Source organism: Mustela lutreola, chromosome 13 (genome assembly GCF_030435805.1).
Source record: "Mustela lutreola isolate mMusLut2 chromosome 13, mMusLut2.pri, whole genome shotgun sequence".
NCBI lineage: Eukaryota > Metazoa > Chordata > Mammalia > Carnivora > Mustelidae > Mustela > Mustela lutreola.
Genome location: NC_081302.1, coordinates 79,003,883 through 79,029,278, shown reverse-complemented (window position 1 = coordinate 79,029,278; position 25,396 = coordinate 79,003,883). Strand labels below are relative to the sequence as shown.

At 37.9% G+C, this 25,396-nt stretch overlaps 1 protein-coding gene across 1 annotated transcript in view; it reads left to right on the top strand.

Moving 5' to 3' along the window:
• The window catches only part of ATP8A2 (ATPase phospholipid transporting 8A2), a 608,051-nt gene that overhangs the window by 420,498 nt on the left and 162,157 nt on the right, over positions 1-25,396 (top strand). The window contains exons 28-30 of the mRNA XM_059144204.1: positions 15,596-15,670; positions 22,695-22,817; positions 24,920-24,998. Of these exons, the coding sequence (XP_059000187.1) occupies positions 15,596-15,670; positions 22,695-22,817; positions 24,920-24,998 (277 nt within the window). The remainder of the gene's footprint in view (positions 1-15,595; positions 15,671-22,694; positions 22,818-24,919; positions 24,999-25,396) is intronic.

Genomic DNA, 25,396 nt, shown 5'->3' with positions numbered 1-25,396 from the left:
TTAATTGTGTTGTATATAACATTCAGGTTAAATTATGTATTAGCTTATTTAGTGGAAGTCTAAGATTGACAAGTATCTGCAGCAGGCAACGATATTTTGAGAATTTAACTCCTCGTAAAATATGTACCATGAAGTAATTAGTGCCTTCAGCAACTACTGGTGCTCTGTCTATATTAGTATTCTAGGCCTTTTGGCAAGATAGAAAATATATTTCTGCTAGTTGTTAAACTGTTATTCTGAAATCATAAATATACACACTTAAAATGGACAAGTTAGCTATATTAATACCTTAAAATTATATTAAATAAATAATGTTCTGTTCTAAATATTAATAATGCCATAATTGGGTGTAAGGCAATAAAATAGCCACTCTAGTAGCTTACATGCTATGATTTATTAAGGAAATATTACATGTTCATTCTGAAAATAAAAGCTGAGAGCACAGAAAAGGGGGGAGAAAAGAAAAAAGTGTTCAAGGATGGTTTTCCACATGAACCTCTAAGTTTAATTGACCAACATCATTCTGCCTTATAATGGCAACTTTGTAAGGCCTGGGACAGAATGGTAGTGCTAATGGAGAGGAGTGTTGCTTCTGGCATTGTCTCCCATTTTAATTCATTCAGGGATTATACAGCTAAATTTACTGAAGCAGCTCTCAATCTGGGGCCTTTGGCGATGCTGCCATTTCTAAGAGCTGGAGTTCATGGCCAGAAACATTCCATGTAGCATCTAGGAAAAAGGACCAAGTGAGTGAGTGCTTTTACAAAGTATGGCATGGTTTTAGCTTTTATTATGTCATATAGTTTTGCTCTGAAGGGACAGACAGGGTTGTCAGACTAGCTTTATCTTGTCTGTAACCTTCTTTCCTGTAGCCTCTCTCAGTGATTGTTCCAGAGGTGGCTGTGTAAGTAAAAGTCTCTGGGTAGGACTTCCCAACATGCCTGGCCCATGAATAAATATTTACTTAGAGTTAAAGTAAATGAACGATAATCTTTAAGTACCATTTATAAAATTTAATGCAAAGTCCCTTTTCTTTGCCCCTGACCTAAAAATGTTGCTTTCTTCTGTCATTTTTGGCATGGGTTCCCTCAATGAATGACTTCTGTTTCTGTTGATGTGATTATTGTCTGTTTACTAATGTTGCATACATTTGTCTTATCTAAAACTTGCCCTGGGCATCAGCCTTATACTTTGAATTTCTTCCTGGAGAGCCCACAGGTACTGCACATTTCATGTGCCCTCCAAATGGGTTCATCTAATGCCCTCCCATCACCAAGCTTCACCTCTACTCATGATCACAGTTGTAACTCCAGTCTCCCATCAGGGGTCCCTCAGAATCCTCTGTAGCTGCCATTCCATTACAATTCCATCAAACAGGACCTCTCAGAATCTCTCTCTATCACTGTTTCCCAATGGTGATTACTTCCCTTCTTAACTTTCCAATCTGCCTCCTATACTTTTCTACTAGGTAAACGTCCAGAAAGGTGAATGGCTTGTGCCACATTCCTGCCTAAATGCAATTGCCCAGCCTCCTAGTTGCCCTGAGAAAGCATGTCCTAGAGCAGAAGGTACTCCTGAGAGCATATGAAGACTTCCATGGGAGTCTATTCTCAGAGATCACTTCCAGGGCACTCTCCCTCCCCACCTCCCTCTCCATAAGTCAGCATTTCTTACCTTATGGAAGAAAAGCATACATTTCACCTCTTCTGAATCTCACTATGGGGCATGCTCCATGGTACAAAAAGATGTCAGATACAAACCAAGGAGACAGCATTTATTGAAAAAATAAAACCCTACCTCTTCTGTCCCACACAGTGGTCAGTGACACATGGCTCCTGAGGAACTGTCCAGAGAGACTCTCAGTGAGAAACATAGAAGGCAACTGTTCCATATTTCATGTAGATACCATATTCATGGCAAAGCTCTGTTCATCCCATTGATCTGTATCTGTGCATGGAAGCTCAGGAGTGACACAGTCATCGTGGAGATATGAATATTATATTTTAATTGAAAATTAAAGCCAGAATTTTTTCTGATTTCACCTATCAATCAGTTAAAAGAATAAAGTCAGAGATTGCCAGTTATATTAGGTTTGCCAGTTGGGATTCCTTTGGCAGGAATCTTCCAAAGCTTGAATCAGCTAAATCTCCAGCTCTAAGGTTTGGAAGACTACTTCGGGCATGTGATAAAGGGTGACAATGTCATACACTCAGAGGACCTCATCAAAGAGAATGCTATGCAAAGTAGCCCTATGTGATAAGAGGAAACTGTTATCAAACAATAATGCAATAGCAATAGTGTATTAAAAGTGAAAAATGTGTTTATTTTCCCCCAAATTTTTTGTTTGTATTAGGTCAAAAAATGTATATCTAAATGAAAACACAACAGGAATATTAAGTTACTTGAAAATTCTTGACGTAGCCTTTAGGTATACTTCCTAGAAGTTAAGAAAGTAAATTATTCTGGTGAGTAGTTAACAAATCTTTTGCAAGTCAATGTGTTTTGTTTCTCTGCTCTCAGAAAACTTTAAAAAGGACCTAATCAAAATGTCAGCAGGTAGATTATTTCCAATAACTTCAGTATTAGAACACTGTATTGTGTTTGGTTGTTGGTTTTTTTGGTTTGTTTATTTTTTTTGGCAGATGGCTCAGAGATCCAAAGTATTGATAGATATTGCTCTAATAAAACCTTATACTCTCATTTATTATGTGAATTAGATTTCTCAAGACTTAAATCTATAGAATAGAAATGATGCTGAACCCTTTCTCATTCCAGCAATAGGTGATATTCTTCCACAGTTACATGAAATCATAGGCAGAGAGAGTACTTGGCTCCATCTGTCTCATTAAAATATATATTTCTGACAAAATTTTGTATGTTAGTGATTATTAAAATGTATATTTTTGATCAATTGTGTACTACAAGTAATTGTAATGAGAACTGAATCCAAAAGAACTTCTAAGCACCTAGAGTTATACAGCCAGAAGAAATTAAAAGAAAATTAATTTTAATCTCTATTCTTGTCCAATATTCTTGTCAGTATAAGACTTTCCAACAGAAATACATTAAATTAAAGTTTAATCATATCTGAGTCAAGTGTAATGGAAAACAAGTTCAAAACAAAAAGAGTGATGTAAACTTTCTGACTGTTAGGTATTTGTTCATGGCTTTCTTAAATGGGTAATAATGGGCATCCACTTGTACTTAGAATCCATTGGATACATTAAAAGAATGTTGAAATTTATTTTAAAATGTCAATATTTACATTATGCCAGAAATTATATCCTTTGCAGCTACTAGCCTTTATCATAATTTTTAAAAATTACATTACCTTAAAAATGTATTGGGACCAAAGCACTGTGCAGAGTCAGTGCAACCTCTGTCAAATCCTAATGACAGTTTTTACAGAAGTAAAAAAACTATCCTAAAATTCTTACAGAATCTAAAGGGACTTCAGATAGCCAAAACAATCTTGAAAAGGAAGGACAAAGTTGGAGGAATCACACTTCCTGATTTCATACCTTGCTACAAAGCTACAGTAATCAGAATAGTGTGGTAATGGCATAAAGATAGACACATAGAGCAATGGTATAAAGAGCCCAGAAATAAACCTTTACACATATGGCCAAATGATATTTGACTCGGATGCCAAAACCTTTTAATGAGGAAAGGATTGTCTGTTCAACAAATGGTGCTGGGAAAACTGGCTATTCCACACGCAAAAGAAAATCAGACCCTTACCTTATACCATATAGGAACATTAACTCAAAGTGGATCAAAGATTTAAATATGAGAGTTAAAACTGTAAAACTCTTAGAAGAAAACAGAGAGGGGAAGCATGACATTGGATTTGGCAATGATTTCTTGAATGCAGCACCAAAAGCACAGGAACAAAAGAAAATACCGATGAGGGGCACCTGGGTGGCTCAGTGGGTTAAAGCCTCTGCCTTCGGCTCAGGTCATGGTCCCAGGGTCCTGGGATCGAGCCCTGTGTCGGGCTCTCTGCTCAGCAGGGAGCCTGCTTCCTCCTCTCTCTCTCTCTCTCTCTCTCTCTCTCTCTCTCTCTGCCTGCCTCTCTGCTTACTTGTGATCTGTCAAATAAATAAATAAATAAAATCTTAAAAAAAAAAAAAAAGAAAGAAAATACCGATGAATTAGACTTCAAAATTAAAATTTTTGTGCATCAAAAAATACTACCAATAGAGTGAAAAGACAGCTCACAGCATGGGAGAAAATATTTGTAAATCATGTATCTGATAAGGGATTAATATCTAGTATATATAAAGAACTCCAACAACTCAACAATAAGAATACCCAGTTCAAAAATCAGTAAAGGACTTGAATAGGCACTTTTCCAAAGAAGGTATACAAATGGCCAAGAAGCAAATGAAAGGATGCTCAACACTCCTATCTATTAAGGAAATGCAAATCAGAACCACAATGACATGCCAATCCATACCCACTAGGATGTCTACTATTTGGAAGAAAGAAAGAAAGAGAGAGAGAGAGAGAGAGAGAGAGGAAGGAAGGAAGAAAGAAAGAAAATAACAGATGTTGGTGAGGATGTAGAGAAATTGAATAAGGGTACAGCCACAGTGGAAGGTCCTCAAAAACTTAAGCATAGAACTGCCTTGTAGTACAGCAGTTCTACCTCTGGATATGTACCCCAAAAAATTGAAAACAAGGACTCAAACAAATACTTGAACACCAGGGTTCATAAGTACATTATTTACAGTAGCCTAAAGATGGAAGCAATCCAAGTAGCTATCAATGGGATGAAGAGCTAAGCAAATGTGGTCTACATGTGCAATGAAATATTATGTGACCTTAAAAAGGAATGAAATTCTAATGATTGCTACAATGTGAATGAGTCTTGAAAACATTATGTTGAGAGATACAAAGCAGACACAAAAGGACAAATACTGCAAAATTTCACTTACACAAAATGACTAGAATAGTTACGTTCATAGAAACAGGAAAGTGGAAGAGTGGTTACCAGAGGAAAGAGGGAGGGAAAATGGGGAGCTCTTTATAGGAACAGTTTTAATTTGGGATGATGAAAAAATTCTAGAATAGTGGTGATAGTTTTACAAGAGTGTGAATATGCTTAATACCACTGAAGTTTACACTTAAAAATGATTAAAATGGTAAATTTTAAGTTACGTATATTTTGCCACAATAAGATAAATAAATAAAAATCTATTGAGAGTTGTTCAGATTTGGAGCTACATTTAGGCAATACACACATAGGTGTTCACATGTTTGAAGAGCACCTGTCCAGTGTCCTTCACAGTCTGGACCCAATCCTCTCCTCTCACTTCATTTTCTTTGTTCTAGCCACCTGGAAATCCACATCTGCTGTAATTATGTACAAGTTGTTCCCCCTACATGTAATGCCCATTCTCCCCCCACCCCACACACCACCACCAAATTGATTAGTGGAATCTGCTATTCCAAGGACCCACCACCTTTGAAAAAGCTGTGGTGAATCCTATAGAGAGAACCCATTTCTCCCTCTACTGTGTTCCTAAAGAACTTTTTCATACCTCTGATTCATTCCAAACCTGTCTTCAACCAGACTGAATTCTTTAAGGACAAGGATGGTATATGCTTCATCTTTGTAACCCAGATGCATACCACAGAGCATAATTTGAAGCAGGGTCTAATAAATAGTTTAGTAACTGAATTTTTAAAAATACATATGATTATTTCCTCTTAATTCTCCGCTGAGGCAGAAGGCAGACCTTTTCTCCACTTTCCAGAACAAGAAAATAAGAAAATGTCACACCTTACTCAGTCTACAGGCATCAGGTGGCTGATGGGGATGTAGAAACAGCATCAAAAATCTGCCTTCTTATGACCCAGGCCTGTGGAGGCAGGCACTAAATCTTATCGTCAGTATGTTAGGTCCATTACTCTGTTGGTTATAAAACACATGTTTTTGAACACTTGGCATAGGTTTTGTCCAGAAATGAAATGCTCTTATACATATTTCTGCTACTCCTTCCATAATAAACCCCCCACCGTTGTTCTAACACCACAGTTTGGAAACAACTGTGTCATTAATGAACGATCCCAGATCCTAACCAATGACCTCCAGATGAAAGGCTCATTATTCCATTACTGGTCTCCAGAGCTGTTTTGTTCCCTAGCACTGTAGCACCAAATTTAGACTGAAGAGTTTAAGCCTTGAACTATAAAAAAATTTAAGTAGTCCTTGACATAATTTGGAGTGATTACATTCTATTGTGCCAAGGAATTCCTTATTAAAAATCAATTTAATTGTGCATATACCATCTGGTCGGTATTATGGTCTTTTATGGGAAGGAACTGTGATTTTGTATTTACCTGATGTTCTTCTACTAGATAAGCATGTCATTTCATAGAAAGGGGGGGAATTTTTTAGCACTGAAAAATTAGTAATTAAAGAAACTTAAAAGTGTTTACTAGACTTTCCTGTATTTAAACTCTTGTGGATTTTGAACTGTAAGATTTAATACTTTGTATCATTCAGGATTTTAGTGGAAATGAAAGTAAGAAATGTGTAGGTTCATATCATATGCTACATTTATTTTTATGAAAAATTTCTTTTATTTTTGAAACTCTAGTTCCCATTAATAAGACTTAGATTGTCACATTAGTATTTGTGTTGTCTTTTCATTCAAAGGATTTAGATAAGGAAAGGCTAGAGGTTTGCTTTTTGATTGTCTGCTAGCTTGGTTTCTATTATACTAGCAAAAGATTATAATATTTTAGATCACAGTATTGCAGGAAAATATGTCGAACCAGAGTGACTGCATTTTATTATGCAAAATGGGGTACATTTGGGCCGCCTGTTTTTCAAAAACACTTTATACTCTAATGTAAAAGGGATACTTTAGTTTTCTTACATGGCATTAGAGGCTTAAGGTTTGGGTCATTTTCTTTAATTTTTTGACCTGCTTATGTGCTTATATTTGTGAAGTATTTTGTTCACATTACAATCTTAAAACATCAGTGTTGTAAATTAATAGCCATAAATGATTCAATTCTGAATCACCTTAACTTCAATGTTGTTTTAAAAAATCACTTGTTACATAGGGTCTGATGTTAACAGCGACCTATTTGGCATCAGCCACCATGTCTTTGATCTTCCCTGTGCCCCGATTTTCTCATTTTGTGAAATGGGGACAATGCCTACTTATTCAATTCCTATGAGATTTAAATGAGATATTCATTTGGAATGTTGCCAAGATTCTTGGCATGGGGCATAAGTTAGCTTTTATCAGCATCAGAAATACCAAGATGACCATTCTGCAGTGTGTGGCTTTCTTTCCATTTGTTCATTTAAAAAAAAAAAAAATGAAACTAGGGTATTAAGAAAGTTGCCTGTACTCATGTAGCAATTAAATGCTCAAACTAGGATGAAATGTGTTTGGCCAAATCCATCATCTGTCTTGTGCTCCATTTGAGTGACCTTCCCTCTTTAATGTTAAATGCTAATATTCTGCATGTATTCATTTATCGAGCACCTGGACTGCACTAGATTCTGAGTGTGTAAGAGTGAGCAGAATCTTTATCATCCCCAGCCGCATTGATCTTACACACTGTGGGGTAGACAGGCAGCAAGCAGTGCAAGAAAAATTATCAGTGTGACAAGCTAATAGAGCAATGAGCCTGGTGCAGTGATAGAGAATAACAAGGCCTTTTCTTCTATGTGATTCTTTAACGTAACACTGATGTGTTATAATAATGATAGAGATATATAAAGAAAAATAATTTCTCCTTATCTGCCACCATTCCTGTCCAGGTAATCATAGGAACAGGTTAGCTAGGCTACTTTTCTGTGCACTCATACAAATACATGTAAATGTATGATGTTTTTCTTGTGGTTTTACAGGGAAAAAAAAATGGGTTCTATATATCCACTCAGTCGGTAGAGCCTGCGACTCTTGATCTCATGGTTGTGAGTTCAAGCCCCATGCTGGGTATGGAATTTACTTTAAAAAAAATTAATTTTTAAAAAAGTGGCTCCTTTACACATTGCTCCATAACTTTTTGTTTGCTTGCCTTAAGAAGTCCTTACTGGTTTTGTAAGTATGTGGTGTTTGCTGCCAACATCATACCTGTCAGGGACCAGCTCAGAGGAAACTCTCCAGAGATTTTAGAACCAAAGCCCTGCCCATTTATTATAGTAGTCACTATTTTATGCTGACCACTCAATCCCATAATTTACTGGACTGAAGACACTTGACTTTTTAGAGTATCTTGCTGTTGTTACTACTACTACTATTATTATTACTATCACTATTATTTCTGACAACCCTTTGCTCTAGAATAGCATCCCTGATTTTTTTTCCCCTTGATTTCCTGTCTACCTACCTACCTGTCTACCAGGTCTACCTGTAGACCTGGTCTACCAACTTACCTATTTATTTTGTTTTTCTTTTATCAATCTAGTACTATTTTTTTAGCATCCATTTCTTTCTTTACATTCCTGTAGATTTAACGTTTCAAAAGATAAGTGCTTACACTTTTACAGACTTGCTATGTTGACCCCTCCAATAAAGAACTTTAGGGTTTTTCCCCCCTATGCTTTCTGCTTGCCTTTATTTTTGTTTTACACGATTACCCATACTGAAAAACAAGGTAGATTTTTACATACAGGTGCTTTTATTTATGAGAATGGATTTCTTAAAATGGGCCTTTTAGATGAAGTATGTTCTTATTTTTTCCTAATACACATGGCCAGATCAAATTCCAGAAAGACTGTAGCACTTTGACTTTTAAACAGGTATCTGTAATGCCAGTTAATCAGCTCAGCCCTGACGTGCAAATCAGTAGATCATGATGTTATTGCCACTTTAGCAAGAAACCATATGGCTAATTTATTTAATTATTCCCCGTAGGGTACTTTCCCACCTCAGTCCTCTAGCCTGGATCTTGGAAGAACAGAGTCAATCGAGGAACAGGTCCTCCCTCTCCCAAATGAGTCAATCATCTAAGTATGCCGGCTGTTAGTTGAGAAGCGGAGTGGCAGCAGGTACAGCCCGCTGAGATTGTGCAATGTGGCCAGGACCTCTAGACGGGAGTCTGTGCAATTAGCCAAGACGGTTACTGCGTTTTTGGCAGTGAGGCAGCAGTTAAAGCAAAGAAGGATCTTTTTCCAAGAAGGAAAAGCCATTTAATAAGTTTGAGTCAGTTTGCTCATAACAGAACTGCATTTGAGGACCAAAAACCCCAGGAGCTTGGCAAGCCATCAGTGCTTGGCAGGTCTTCCCACCAACTCACCAAGTCTGAGGCCAGCCAGGCAGAACTTGGCTCCCTCCGCTTTGACTATATTCATTTAATAGCATTCCTAGTTAACAAGAAAGTAAAGGCAGAGGAGTCTTTCTCCATATTAATACAGAAGAGTAAAATGCAGTGGCTCTAAGTAAGCGATGGTCCGAGTAACTCCATCAGTGGAGGAACAGGGCGTCTGTCTGTATTGAGGGCTTGTGTGGTGGGTGTAATGCTTGGGGCATGTGGGCCACCAAAAAGGACATTTGTGTTTAGGAATTGGGCAGTGCTTTCTCTTTTGTATATGAATTAACATTTGTATATGACTACCTAGTGAGAGGGTCTGATTTTGTAGTGTGTCAGGGAACCATTGTGTATCTGTCTCATGAATAAATGAAGCAGCAACTAAGTATGTTTGTATAAATTATTTAAAAATACAGTGTGTCCTCATACTTTTTCCATTTCACCTATGTAACTCTTGCCAAGATGAAATCAAGTGTGAGTGTTTACAATGTAAGAGAAAACCAGCTTGTGGATTTTGAAATTAGGAGGTGGATTTTTTTCGTTTGTTTGTTTCATTTATTTGGGTTTGAATTTTGTTTTTCTCCACAAATATTTCCAATGAAATAAACAGGTCTGATCGTCTAATGATGGATCACGTGAATGAAGATTGAAATTGAACTGGAAAATGTTGAGAACGAGCTTGTTTATACTTTTCAAAATGCCACAGCACCACCTGCAACTGATAAAAATTAGTACAAACATATCAGAAACCTTTAAAGAGACATGTGGCCAAGCCAGCGCCAACTGGGACAGGATCAGAGCACTGGCTGCTGAGAGGAAGTATCCCAACATGCAACTAATCAAGGATGTTAATCTGAAATAAAGATTAAAATATTTTACATGGTTCAGGATTGCTTGGAGCAAAGGTTAATGCTGGGAAAGAAATGGTTGATTTCTTGGGATTTTTTTCCCCCTATTATATATTTTCCATAATGGGAGTGTCTTAGTTATGTGAAATTCACTCAGTCTTTAGAATAATTTCTCACTAACAATTTATAAGACTATGTTTCTGGTAGAAGGATCTAAATTTCTGAAATTCTGGGTTTACATCCAATGCTACCATAACCTCTAAAGACTAGAACCTGTGGTTCTGTGTATGAGGTCAGGCCAAGGAGGAGTTACTCAAAAAGAAGTGAAGCTTTCCTAACCCCCAGCCTGTAAACACAAACGGGAGCCTGCCTTTGTGCAATCTGTCACATATCATTCTTTCACTTAAAATAAGCATCTGTTATGCCGAGATTTCTAAGTTTTATCAGGTTGACCTAATAAATTTATTTTTCACTCAGTAGTGGCCATATTGATTGACATTTTGGACCGGATAATTCTCTGTTGTAGGAAGCTGCCCTGGGCATTGTAGGATATGTAGCCAAATCGTTGGCCTTTATGAGCAAGATGCCAGTAGTGCCCTCACAAAGGTCTCCAGACATTGTTAGTGTCCTCAGAGGAAAAATCAATTCTAGTGGAGACATACTGCTTGAAATATTTATGTAAATAAAACATGAACACATTTTGAAAATTTCAAAATGGTGCAAGAGGTATGAGACTCCATACCACCTCTTAACGCTTCTGTGTAAAGATAATGAATGTTAAGTTTCTTACATGTTTTGCAGAAAGTTACCATGCAAAAGTATATGGATCTATTCTGCACAGTCATGACCATTCAAGAATATACCTTGATATTTTTCATTTTAATATATCTGTGAGACGTTTGTATTACAACACAGTTTTATATTATTCTTTTTAATGTCTGCACAGTATTGCTTTGTTACGGATGAACCATAATTCATTTAACTAGCTATCTGTGTACATATGGGTCCTAATTTTTTTATCCTTTTGAACACCATGTTAAACATTCTTGTTTTTTCATGTTGAATACTGTGTGATTGTAACTATATCATTTAGAGTATTCCCTAAAAATGGAATCACTAGGCCAAAGGAAAAGTACATTAAATGTATTTGTGGACAGTGCTACACTAGTATCTGGGTAGGAGGCAGCCATTTCCCCAGGTTATGAAACGTTAGGTCTTTGCTCATGATACCCCGTGTGCATGTATTTCATAAAAAGTGAGATTTCCTATATTTATGTTGTTTTTTTTAACCCCTGTGATTACACTGCATATATTCTTTGCCTATTTCCCTAATAGCTTATTAGACATTTTCTTTCTCATTTGTAGGAACTCTTTATATATTAAGGAAATTAGTCCTTGTCATCTTAGTTGTCACAAGTATGTGTGTACTATTTATTTTCTTTCAACATTTTTAATGTTTTTCTCTATAGAAATGAGTTGTTTCAAATTTAGCCCTCTTTTGGTACAATTTCTGTTTTTAAAGTCTACAGAGTTTTACATACAAAAGTGCTTTTCCCCCCGCATTTTCTTCTATTGCTATGAGCTTGGTTTTTTATGTTTAACTATTCAAGCCATCTATAATTCATTTGAGTATATGGAGTGAGACCAAAATACCACACAATTTTTTCTAAATATCATGCTGTTGACAAAATTGCGTCATATTTGGGTGCAAAATAATAAAGCAAGATCCATACTTGGTGCTTGCAAAGAACCAAGAGAGGGCTGTTGTAACACAGTGAAGGAGAAGTGGTGCTGTCTGGACAACAGGCAAGGACCTGGTCTGCAGGCCTTTGTAAGTCAGGATTATGAATTTGATCTTCTTCAAATAGTGTTTCTTTTTCATGGTGGCTTCACATGATTTCTCTCTATATAACATATATTTTGCTTTTTTTAATCCACTGAACATTTAAAATTTTCTGTATTATGTAACAGACACACTATTACTTCCATCATCACATTTTCTGTCATATTTTTAGCTCTTAATGTTTCCTTGGTTTCTGTCTTTTGTTGAAATTCTTGTCCTGCATTACTTCCCTAAGGCCTTGTAATATTCTCTCTGGCCTCTGGTATTGTATACTGCTGGGAAGAAATGTGAAGCCAGTTGATCTTTCCCCTTGTAGGTTAGCTGCTTTTTCTTCCAGAATGTATTAAAGTAGCAGTCTTATAAAATTTTAACTCATTAATTCACATATCAGGATACTGGACGGCGTTAATCTTTATCTGTATTTTTTTTAAAGATTTTATTTTTTTGACAGAGATAGCAAGTAGGCAGAGAGGTAGGCAGAGAGAGAGAGAGAGAGAGGAGGAAGCAGGCTCCCTGCCTAGCAGAGAACCAGATGTGGGACTCGATCCCAGGACCCTGAGATCATGACCTGAGCCAAAGGCAGAGGCTTAACCCACTGAGCCACCCAGGCACACCATATCTATGGTTTTGTCTTCTGGGGACAAATGGTTCTCTCCCTATTGTCTGAGAAAGGTATTAGAATATTTCAGAATTTTTCTTTTATTACATCTTTGAACACCTTTTTTCTATTCTACTTATTCTTTTTTTTTTTTTTTAATGTACACCTTTTGGGGGGAATATTTTGGTTATCTTTGAGAGGCTCAGTTTCGCTTAAAATGAGTATTAACCTTTTGTGCTTTGTTTGACATATTTTTTCCCAAGCCCTCCCTTCCTATCCCTAAGTGCTGTGTTGGCAGTACCAGTTCTGGGAGCTATCCCCCTTTATGTGCCTTTCATCTGCAACATTGACTTTTTCTTGTTTGTTTCCTTCTTTGATATCTTAGGCATCTTATTCTAGCTCTTATTTCATTGAAAAGCCACACTTTCTTGAGCTCCTCTTGCGCTGTCAAGAGTATTCAAGATATTCTCCTCCTTGTGACCTGGTTCTTTCTGTAAAGATTATTTCATATTATTTTCATTTATTTTACTATTGTATTATTTCATATACGTGTGTGTATGTGTGTGTGTGTGTGTGTGTGTGTGTGTATAGTGTTTTCCTTATTATTTTCTGATGATGTGTAAGGAAGAGGGGCTGCAAAGTTGTCTCAGAACAATTTTGTCATCAAATGTTCTGCCTCTTCCACACTAGTCCCCTGTAACTTGGCAGCAGTAAGCACCTCCCTCACTGCCATTTCTTCTCCATCGGTGGGTTGAAGCTCCATGTGTCTCACACTGAATGTCTGTATGTTATGGGTTTTCTACCAGATGAGTTTGCATTTCTTTCTTTTCGGGTTCCCTTGATCAGAGTCTGCCCGGTTGGCGGCCATTTATTCTCCCCGTTTATCCTGCCGTCCTCCTCGTTGCTCCCTGGGGAGAAACCGCGTTTGTGTGTACATTGCCCCTAGAACCTCCGTTTGCTTGCCGTGCTGAATGGGGCAAGGGACTTCAGCCATGACTTGTCCCTGCTTCTAGATTTCACCCTTTAAATAAGAGTTGATTCAGCTGTTTCTTGGATAGTTTCCCATATTTCCTGCAAAACTTTTTACTCTGTAGGATTTGTCTGCTATTGGCAGTCCTCCTGTTTGACCTAGTATTGTTGCTTTTATTATTTTCATTCTGTGCCATCTGTATTTTAATAAGGGCTATTCCATAGTTTCATTGAAAATAGCTATTTTCTATTTTCCATTATTTTTGCTGTTTTCAATTATTTTTGCTGTTTTCAGTTGATGTAGGGAAAGGGGGAGAGCTGTAGAAATATCACTACCTTCAACAAAAGATGACAAATTAACTGAATTAAACAATAAAAGAGTTAAGTGTTCACTAGATATTTATCAGTGTTTGCTCATTTGTTCGAATGGGAGAATATGAAAGTATAACACAGTCTTGGGGAAATAAGATTGTAACTCTTAAAACAATTGACAAATATGCTTGAGTCAGATGTGGATCCAGGCTCTCATTGCACTTTGGCTGAAGTATTGATTGTCAAGGCCGCCAGTAGTTAGAAAGCAGGGCGATTGGAAATGTTGTTTTAGGGACAGCTAATATTTGAACAGGTGTTGTAAAAAAATATTTGACGTGCAAAACACAGCACAAACTTCTGATTTTTAGTCCCCCATCAATATTTTTTGACTGAGAACAGCCACACCTCTTGGGGACCTCTTGGGTGACAGTTGGATTTATGAGTGAATTGGTGTGTGGAAGGATTTTTGAAGATCAGCAAGGTCGGCAAGCTTATCTTAGGTTTAAGAGACTTCATAGTAGCTTTTTGAAACAGAGGATGGGATAATGAGAGCTGTTCTTAAGAAAACTTCATCTGTCAATTGAATTGTGGTGTATTTTGTTTGATCCCACTGGGGCTTGGTGAGTCCTTTGTCCTGGGTATCACACTCAGTACAGTTGTGCATGTAAGGAACCTGGCTTCAAGAAACTGGTTTGGAAAAATCTGACTCGGTAAAATTTCAGTAGTAGACTTGATCTCAACTCTTATTATTGTGGGGTGGCTGTTCTGTGTTGCCATTGTAGTTTAACTCTAGTAACAGATTCAGTCTGTCATGATTTTTACCACTTAGGTGGAGTCTGTAATTCACACGGGATATTTTAAAGTCTACCTTCAAATCAGTGGAATCCTGTTGTATTCCTAGAGTTCAGATGACAGAGGCACTTTGCATTTCATTTTTCCATATTCGTTCCCTTCTAAATCGGGTTTTTGTCCATCCTCGTGATGTTCGACCCTCTCCTAGTGCAGTCTTACTGCTCTACATCTTCTACTAATTATGCCTGTCTGATGCCTCCTTTTCTAAAATATTTTTATTCCCTGGTATTTTGCTCCGCAGTTGTTTTTATGTCAGTCTTGCTTAATCATTTAGAATTACAGTCCACTTGAAGACATAAATAATCATCTACATTCTATTTATTTCTACATCCCATGATATTCCTGAAGATAATTTGAGCATGTTCCTTCCGTACTACCACATTTGACCTTTGCTGAGGTGGTGGACATCTGATTAAGGGGGGATCGGTATTTTATGAGCTAAGCTCACAAATGACCAACAGAGGAGTTTTTGTTGTTCTTTATTTATGGTTTTTATCTGTTTGAAAGTCCTGCAAAGATCAATCGTGTTTAACAAATCAACTTTATAGGGGAAAAGAGCGTGAATTTGAGACTCTTCCAGTCAATGAGAAAGCGTTGCCATGAAACACATTCAATATAAATTAAACATAAGTTGTTTTTCTGTAAATATGTGCACTTTACCAAATTGATGTATGCCTTCAGGACAAATTCCCCTTAAAATATTGGTACATGTGATATTGGGACTTTATATTTTATGAAAGAACAGACCGCCACATCCTGTGGCTCTTTATCCCTCAGCAGCTGTGTCCAGCTGGTGGTCCACATTCCCCCCCCCCCCCACTACTTCTTCAGTGAATGGAAACATTTAGGTCAATATTGATATAAAACTTCTCGAACTTTCTTCTCTTCCAGCTTTGGTTCGCCTTTGTTAATGGATTTTCTGGGCAGATTTTATTTGAACGTTGGTGCATCGGCTTGTACAATGTGGTAAGCATTCTCCATCTCTATCAGATAGCATGCAGAACTTCAGTGACATTCCTTTACTGTTTATGTCTGGGAAGTGTATCTAAGTCAATCATCTGCGCACATAGCAGGCAGCACAAATACGTCTTTAGAGCCTTTGTTGCGGCGACACATCCTGCAGGGGCCCAAGCCCTCCACACATGGTTTCAATCATAGCAGATCATTCTTGAATAACCCCATGAAATTATTAACCCATATATCTTGATAATAGACCCTTGTTACCTCCTTACTAAATGTCTGCACAACATTTCCATGTTTTTAGCTTGAGTAAAAAATTCTGAACTACATCGCAGCCCCTTCCACTTCATAATTTTATTTCTGAATTCCTCAACACAGACATGCATATATAGTACATAATCTAATGTCCTTCTTGTCCTTCTTAAAAGAGTTACTGTCCTTGCAGAAGAATGTTTTCTTCCACTGCTGGTGCTAGAATAATGAATGCTGACTTCCAGCTCCCGTGGTGAATGGTAATCAGCCTGTTCAGTATTTTTCATAATTTTTGAGTTCTTTTTTTCATTACTTCGCTATCATGGATTCAAAAGCTAAAAATAAATATGAACTACAAGCCAAAAATGACGAAGTGTAACTACTTAGCTTTTTGTTTGGCAGCGAGAACTCAGGGGCTCACAGCCTGGTGCTTTAGAGACCCCAGCATGCAACATTTTGAGTTGCACGACCCTGTGTCTTTTGGACACTAACTCTGACCTTGCCTGCCCGGTGGGAGTTTATAGTCAGAAGTAGCCATCATAGGTAGATTCAGATGGCAGTTACCAGACATACAGTATACATTGTGGTGCTATAAATATTTAAAGCTTGTATATACATTTGTGGCTGCATGTTCAAGTCATCTGTCCACTCCTCAGTCTTTTTTCCTTTTTTTAGTAGCTAAAAAGCTACTAATGCTCATTGCTGGGTATAAAATGCTGCATATGACAGGTTGCCCCAGCCCTGTGTAGCTTGACAAGTAAAGAGAGCCAAATGGATAGAATAACCTGCTACTGGGACCTGAGTTCAGATATGGAGTTTAAAGGGCACCGGTCAGTTACAGACTATCCCACGACCAAGTGCACTAGCACATTTGTTGCTAATACTTAGGCTCAAAAGGCAAAGGTGACCGTTATCGAGAGCAAGGCTGAATCAATGCCCATTTATCAACTGTGCCAGAAGTTAGATCTACTCTAACTCACCTACCACATGGAGAGAGGCTCAGGGACCTCCCCTTGGATGGACTGGTAATTTTGCAGAACATGTGACTGTTTTGAGCAGATTAAAATTATGTTGACTGTTCCATAGATTTAGTGCCAGAAAGGGTCAAATCCATGCTCATATACATATTTATAAATAGGAAGCTATGTGATGGTGCTTTATAGCAAAGGAGTAGAATACAAAGTCACCTGGCCAAAGGCATGGAGGCTGGCCCTACTTGTATACTCAGGCACAGGAGCTGGATTCTTTTCTTAGCTCTGGGCAGCCTTGGACAATTGAAATAAATCCAACAAACTTGTATTGAGGACCTGCTATGCATGAAATGCTGATAGGCTTTAAGACAGCATTGGTCAAAATAGGGTCCATATACCACTTACATTCAAACAAACCAAGGTTTGTTTGAAGATGCAGATTTCTAAGCCCCATCAGAGTTTCTCAGAGATACTAAAAAAAAAAAAAAAAAAAAAAAAAATTTTAAACTTTTTTTTTTTTTTAGTAATGGTTGTGCATATGAAAATTTAGGACTCATGGTGAACTTTTGATCCCTAGAGTTGGGAATGTGTGGTATGTTCTTTGTGTCCCTCAGAAAAGAGAATATTGCTGTAAAGAGGTGAATTTCAAGGTGAAATGGCCCTATGTCATGTTGCTACAGGTCCACAGAACAGGTGTTGTAGTGAGCCACCAACCAGTGGCGGCAGAGTTGGGAAGGTCAAGGGTCCACGAAGTGGTGTCAAAGAGTGTTGGCCTCCAGAAGACAATCATGCTGAAAGGGCCAAACCTTTTGAGAACATGGACGTTTGTCCCCATTGGAATTGTTTTGTGTAGGTGGCTCAGTAGATTATGTATCTCCCTTCTGCTCAGGTCATAACCCCAGGGTCCTGGGATCGAGCCTCACGTCGGGCTCCCTGCTCAACAAGGAGCCTGCTTTTTCCTCTACACCTTCTCCTGCTTGTGCTTTCTCATATTCTCTCTCTCTCAAATAATAAATAGATAAAATCTTTAAAAAGTTATTGTTTTGGTAACTTTTGTTTGAAATAAACTGAAACTGAGAGAAATTGAAACTTAGAGAAATAATGCCAGAGTATGAAGAAAGGAGTTCTTTCTTCTGGCTAATACAGGAGATATTAGCTTCCTAGTTATTAGCATTTTGTCCTCATTTGCATTATCTCTCTGCACATGTGCATTATGTGTGCACAGCCCCGTTGGGCACACATGTACACACCCATAGACATGAGTGTGCATACACACACAGCCACGGGCACTCATGGTGCACACCCACCAACACACTTATTTCTGAATCAGTTGAAAATAACTTAACACATCAGGCCCCCTTACTGCTTAATACTTTGGTGCATAGATGCTAAGACCATTCTCTTATCTAACCACAGTATAATGATTGAAATCTAAAATTTAGCATGGATACAATACTATTATCTGATCCATATTAGTCCATATTCCAATTTTTGCCACTGTTGTTCCAACAAGGCCTGTTTAGTAGATTTTTGCCACTCCAGCCTCACTGCACAGAGTACAGTCTGGTACAAGAGACAGTTTGGGACTTCTGAGACATTCACTAGTGACCCCTCTCCGGGGCTGGATTTCCTCCTGCCATTTTCTCCAAACAGTATTTCTGTCTTGCTTGTCTTACTTTTTCTTTTCTGTAGTTACTCTTTATATTTATGTTTGATTCCCCGGGTCAGCTAAAGTAGCGAGTCATCATTTCTCATAGCAGATTTAAATAGCATTAAAACTGACTTGAAACTCTTAAATCTCTCAGAATAATGAATGAAGGAATGCCATCCCAATGGATTCTCATTAAATCCATAATCAAATTTCTCCATCATTTTGTTTTATGGTTATAAGAATCACCATGATCAGATGGGTTTCAGTTAGATTTCATCTCTTGTTTTATGAAGAGATAACTCAATGTGTTTTAAGCTGTTTCAAAAATGTATCCATTTAATCTTATCAAGCCAGCATAATTTGAAGAAAAAACTGTGAGCCATCCTTGCTTTTAAACAGAATTATAAAAATTCTAAATAAATAGCAAATAGAGTTCAACAGTGTATCAAAAGAGTAAAATATTTGACCAAGTAGGATTTATTTCAGAAATATAGGAGGTTCAAACTTTTTAAATATTTCTAAATATCATTATGTCAACAAAAGAAAAAAGAAAAACCTGATCTCATCAGTGGATGCTGAGAATGTATTTGAGGCAAATCAGCTGCCATTCCCAAAATAAGAACTCTAAGTAAAATAGGAAAGAAAGAAACCAATTAACTATAATCCAGACTATTCATATTAAAAAAAAAAAGTAGCATATTGCCATAAATGGTAAAATCCTTAAATGATTTCATTTTAAGTAGGAAATTAGTCAGGAATGCCTGAAATCACTATATAATTCAGCATTGTTTTTGGAATTTTCAGCAACTGCCAAGAAAATTAAATAACTATTACAAATACTAGAAAAAACTGATTTCTGTGCTTATACAAATATGCACACAAAATATGGCCTTTTAAATGTGTTCATAAGTGGCTGTCTATCTAGAAAACCCAGAAAATACCAGTAAAGAAATACTAGAATTATAAGAGAATTTAAAAGGTGACTAGATCCATAATAAACATGTAAGACCCATAAGCTATTTTCTATCCTAACAATCAATAGCTTTTTTTAAACTCTAGCAATGAACACTTAGAAATTCAAGGGTATAATAATTGTTTTCATATACATTGCATAGGAATAATTTTTATAGTACCAAGTAGGAAAAAAAAATCCAAAACCTTTTTGAAGTATACAAATTAGAGTTGAACAAATAGAAAGGCATATTATTCTTTCATATGAGAAGGTGATATCATTAAAAAAGCTCCTCTAAATTGTTATATAAATTTATGTATTCCAATAGAATCCCAGTGATTGAATGGTGGGGGGAGAGGGCAGTTACATAAAATGATATCAAAGTATAAATAGAATTAACATGTACCTGAGAATAAAGATGTACAAAAAAGAACAATTGTAAGGGTCAACTTCTTTTTACTAAACATCGGACTGTAGTACAAGCCTGTTGTAACCAAGTCAATGTGATGCTGATGTGAAACTGGACTAGGCAATTAGGGAATCCAGAGCTAAATTCTAGTTTTGGACTCCAGATCTGTAATATGTGAGAATTTAATAAACGTCAAAGGTGCTATTCTAGCTAAATGGGAAGTGTTTGGATTAATTGTGTTCTAAAAACTTGGCTCTTTATTTTTTGAAAAAAATAAAATTGGACTCCTATTCTATACCACATAGATAAATTAAATTCCAGATATGTTAAGGTTTACATGTGAAAAATTAAAACTGTAAGCTTCCTGCAAGAAACTCCTGAAAACCTTAATAACTGTAATTGGACACTCAAAGCTATTCTTGACCATATAAAAATTAAGTACTTTTATATGGGGAGAGAAACCATCAAGAAAGCCAGGAGACAGAATTCATTTGGATGGAACTTTATAATACAAAGACAGAATGGATATCTGTTTTAATCCAAGAACTCTTAGAAAAGTGGATAAACCACAAATAGAAAACAGACAAAGGACCTAACTAGACTGTTCACAAAACTGCAAATCCACGTGTCCAACAAAAAAATAAAAACATTCTCAAGCACATTGTAATCAGGGAAATGTGAAATTTTTAAAAATATTTATTTATTTATTTTAGAGAGAGAGAGAGAGAGAGCATGCGTAAGTGCAGGGGGTGGAGAGCCGGAGGCACACAGAAATAGAGAAAGTCTAAGCAGACTTCGTGCTAAGCATAGAGCTGGACATCCCAGGACCCTAAGATCATGTCCTGAGCTGAAACCAAGAGTTGGACGCTCCACCAACTGTACCACCCAGGTGCCCCCAAAATGTAAATTTTTTAAAGTAAGAGTTAATATCTCCAATTTTTCAGTCTGGAGAATATTAAATATAACACCATTGCTGATAGAGAAGCAGGGACAAGATTACTGTTGTCCTTTGTAAAAGGAAAGGTAAATGTTTTTTGAAAGCAACCAAGCAGCATCTTATAAAATTTGAAATAATTTTATCTATTTACCCCCCACACTGTTTCTGGGAAACCTTCCCATAGGAATAAAAGATAAAGTGTGTATGTTGTAATATAGCATAGATTTTTTTTTTTTGATACAAAGTTTGTGGAACAAAGAGTTGGAAAGAAATTAATGCCTATCTATAGGTAAATAGCTTAAAAAATATGGTGCAGGCATACTATGGATTAGTATGTGGGCATGAGAAAATTGCATCAGTGTCAGGCTGAAGGGACTTGAAGGGCATCCCATCATGCATTGTTTTGTGGAAAAAAAAGTGATGATGAAAAATGTGTAATTGTGTCTTGTTTCTGTAATAACCAAGAATGATCCCTAAACAGTATACATATGTGTATGTGGTATGTTGTAAGCAGGGTGAAAATATGGAAATATGGTAGGTCCTACTGGGCTGTTGTCCATTGGCGAAGGGTAGAATGATTTCAAGTGGGTAGAAAGTCAAGTGAAAAGGGGAAGAAAAAAAGAAAAACAAGGATGGCAGTATCAACTGTGCATGATAGCACATTTAAACAAAACCACAAGGGAGAGTTGATGTACTAAGTGTGCAAAGCTTCTGAGATGTTTGCTAGGAGCATCTCCCTTAAACAGACGACTTGTATTCCTGTAAGAGAGATGAGTACGACCACTCTTGATCCTTTTATCCTTGAAATCTGGAGAAAATTGACATCCCAGGATGTTTACCTTTCTGCTCCAAGGTTTAAGAGGAGCCTTCAAGCTTTATTGGCCTTTCTCCACCTGTAGATTACAGGTAAAAGCGAAAGTCTCAGAAGGCACCATTGGCCCAAGAAACTCATTATCATGGGAGCTTGCTCTCTCCTTCCCGGCCTTGTCTTGTGCCCTGTCCTCAGCCAGTCACCATCCTGGATGTCGTAGAAGTCCAACCCCAACCCGCAAACATACCACATGTGTTCGGACCCAAAGCTTTGTGAGTGGTTCCTGTTTCAGGGGAGTCCTTCCTTCTTGCCCCACTCCATGACATTCCTTTTCCTCCGGCCAAATCCCCTAGGTCCAATACCTTACAGGTCAGGCACTCTTTGGTCCCAGAATCCTGACTCTCCCTTCTTCTCTGCGCTCTCCCCCATGAGTAATTTTGCAGAGTGCTGTGTTTTATGTGTTTATTTATATGCCTGCTGCCGGCTGCCCGTCTCCCGCTCTGCAGTAGACGGAATTCCTGGAGGTCAGGGACCTGCTTCTTTTCCTTCTTCTGTCTTTAAACGTCCGTACCTATTCCTGGTGCTTATCACAGTGTCTGGCCCATAATTCATTCCGAATAAATGTCTGTCAGATGAATAAATGGATGAAGTACATCATGCTTCCTGAAATCTGAGAATAAGATCAGGATGGGAAGTTGTAAAATTGTGCCTGAGCCGATGATCACGAAAAGCACAACACTTCACAAAGCCACCTAAATCACCGCTCATTTTTCAAAGGAAGGTAGTTGTTAATATGACATGATTTCTTAGCTAATCATATATTTATGGTGTTGTTTTCAATGTCCAATGGATTCATTTATGCTGACTAAGTAACAAAAACGGTCGTTCATGCACTTTCTTTGTTTGGAGGGTGTCTGGTAAGTTGTGAATCATTGAAACTCAGGTTCGGACTTGACTTAAAATTAAGTCATCATTCCATAGAACGGAAACACCTAAGCCAGACAAATCAGAACATCCTCTTTTAACAGCTCATTGTTCTCCATACAGATTTTCACTGCACTACCACCCTTCACGCTGGGAATCTTCGAGAGGTCTTGCACCCAGGAGAGCATGCTCAGGTTCCCACAGCTCTACAAAATCACCCAGAATGCAGAAGGCTTCAACACAAAGGTACACAATGTTATTGCAGAATTGTCACTTCAAAAGGGCATAAGCACTGCTGTATGTCTTCCAGCTCTAGTTATCTGCATGTGAGAGAGCTAATGCATTAGGGAGAACATTCGAGAAGAGGTGAGATGCCCGCCCTCTCCCAGTATAGCAAGCTGGTAAATTCAAGATGCCAGCTGGAAAGGAAGTTCAGTGTTGCACGTTTACTTCCTGTTTGTTGACTCCTTTCCTCTTGTCCCCATGTGGCCAGCAGCACCCATGGCCCTAGGGCCTTTTGGATCAGCTGTCAGAGACTCCCCTTACCCTTCATAAAGCCCTGCATTGAGGAGGGCTGGGAGCTTGCCTAACAGAGCCTTCTTACCACCCTGGCTTGGTTTTTCCTTTAAAAGAAAATGTTTCTTTAGCTAGCGAGAAAAATTGGCCAGATGTCAACACAGGAATCCAATCAGTCGTGGGTATCTTTCTTTCTTTCTTTCTTTCTTTCTTTTTTTTTTAATCAGACTGGAAAATCAAATGAGAAATCCTCTAGACCTAAAAGGTGTCAGCAACCCTGCAAAGGGCCAAGTAGAAGCTGGGTTGGGTGTTGCCAGGATTCCACAGTCAGGATGGGCAGAGGGGACCTCATGGGGCCTGCCAGTCACAGCCAAGAGGCAGAGAGGTTGTGGGCCCCGGCCAGAAGGGAAGACACATGCCAGGCTGGGTGCAGGACGCCTGTGTTGCCATGCTTCTGTCTTCGGGTTTTGTGCGGGAGGGGATTAGGATGTTTAATGAGAGGTTCAGGGAGACCTTTTAACAGAGGTCAGTGAAATTACTGGGCACAGGTGGTGTGCGTGATTTGCTTGGGTAGCCGCCGGGGCCTTGGTAAGGATGCCAAGGGGAGTCCTCCAGGAGAGAACCACCTCTGGAGCCTTCGTTTTGAGCCGGTGTTATTGAGAGTCTCTTCCTTCAGAGCTGTCTTCTTTTGAAGAAAGCATAATAGGCACTTTCAAGCCTGGAAAAAACCAAAATGGATCCTATTGGTTTTTACTGTCTTCCATACACGGGAAGACTTGGATGAATACTTGTTTTCAGTCCCTGTTTACTCTGAGTTTGTCAATGGGAAGCATGGCCTGTTGGTTCTGCATTCTTTATGTAACTCTGTTTTTTAAAGCGCTTGAATTCAATAGCCCTGTAAGATGGGAAGTAAGTAGGAAAGAACCCACTTAAAAGGTAGCAGAGCTGAGAATTCTCTGAGACTTATTTGCAGAAGCCTTGGAGACTTTTTTTTTTTTTTTTTTTTTTTTGAGGAGGTAGGTAAGGAGGTCAGGGAGAAGGGGAAAAAAATGAACATTTAAAAATGGAAAATCCCATTGTCTATGACCTTTTTCATTTTTCTGCTTCCTCACTGCTACTTAGGATCAAACTATATGACAATCCCTGGAAAAATCTGGATTTTTTAAATAAATTCAAGCTGGCTTGAGTATAGTAGTTCTGTTATCTCAGTAGTAAAAAGATGATTAAAGTGCATTTATGAAACCTTAATTTAGAAGAAACTAAACGTTGTGTTCTTCTGTTTGACCTTTCAAGTGTTAAAGAGAATTTTTAAATGTGCATTATATTAACCAAACCCCCAGAAATTAACAAGTTGCTCGGGAGGGATTTTAAAAAACAAAACAAAAGAATGGGAGCACCATGTAGAAATCTACATTTAAAGTGTTTTTAATGCTTTCAGGAAGTCCACAGTTTCTGTCTCTTGTTAACAGTTTTGACCTAATACCTTTCTCTTTCTAGATGATTGTAAATGTCTGTTGTCTTTTTTTAGGATTCTTAAAAAAAACAGAGAAAAGCTTATAAATCATTTTTGGATATGGACAGATTGTATATTGGTCCACATATATGGCATATATATTTAGGTCTTTGCAGCAAGGTAATATTATCCAGAGATAGTCCAGTCATTTGTATGTAAAAATGAGGAAACCGGTATTTTTTTAACTTCAAGAATACTAGGCTACTTCTGGAGCAACGCAGCCCACTGCCAGTATCCTTCACAATGAGGCGTTTGTTGAGTTGCACAGAGGTCAAGAGTTGTGGGCAGCTCCTGACTCCCTTGGTTTGTTTTCCCTTAGGTTTTCTGGGGTCACTGCATCAACGCCTTGGTCCACTCCCTCATCCTCTTCTGGTTTCCCATGAAAGCGCTGGAGCATGGTAATGGCTTCATGATTTCAACTGTCAGCAAGTAGCTCTGCGGTCCCTCTGGTGCCAGTTGTTCACACAAAAAAATTTTTTTCCCAGTTCTGCAGACCGAGAGATCACAAGAACACATTTCAGAAGAAAAACATACCTAAAATCTAATGAGAGCTCGGGCTCAGGTTTATAGCTTGTAGGTTTCATCCATTCTGGCTCCGAGAGCCCATTTTCTTTCCAGTTGCCTGGAGAGTTTAAATGCTAGGAATTCTAAACTTTATTTTTAATAACTGAGTGGAGGATCTTGAAGCAAAACACTGTGCTTGGAGTGAAACATCGATGCCTCTCGGCCCCAAGTTTGACATGTTCTGTTAATTGCTTGGGTTTTCGTTTTCCAACCTCACATACCTGTATGCAGA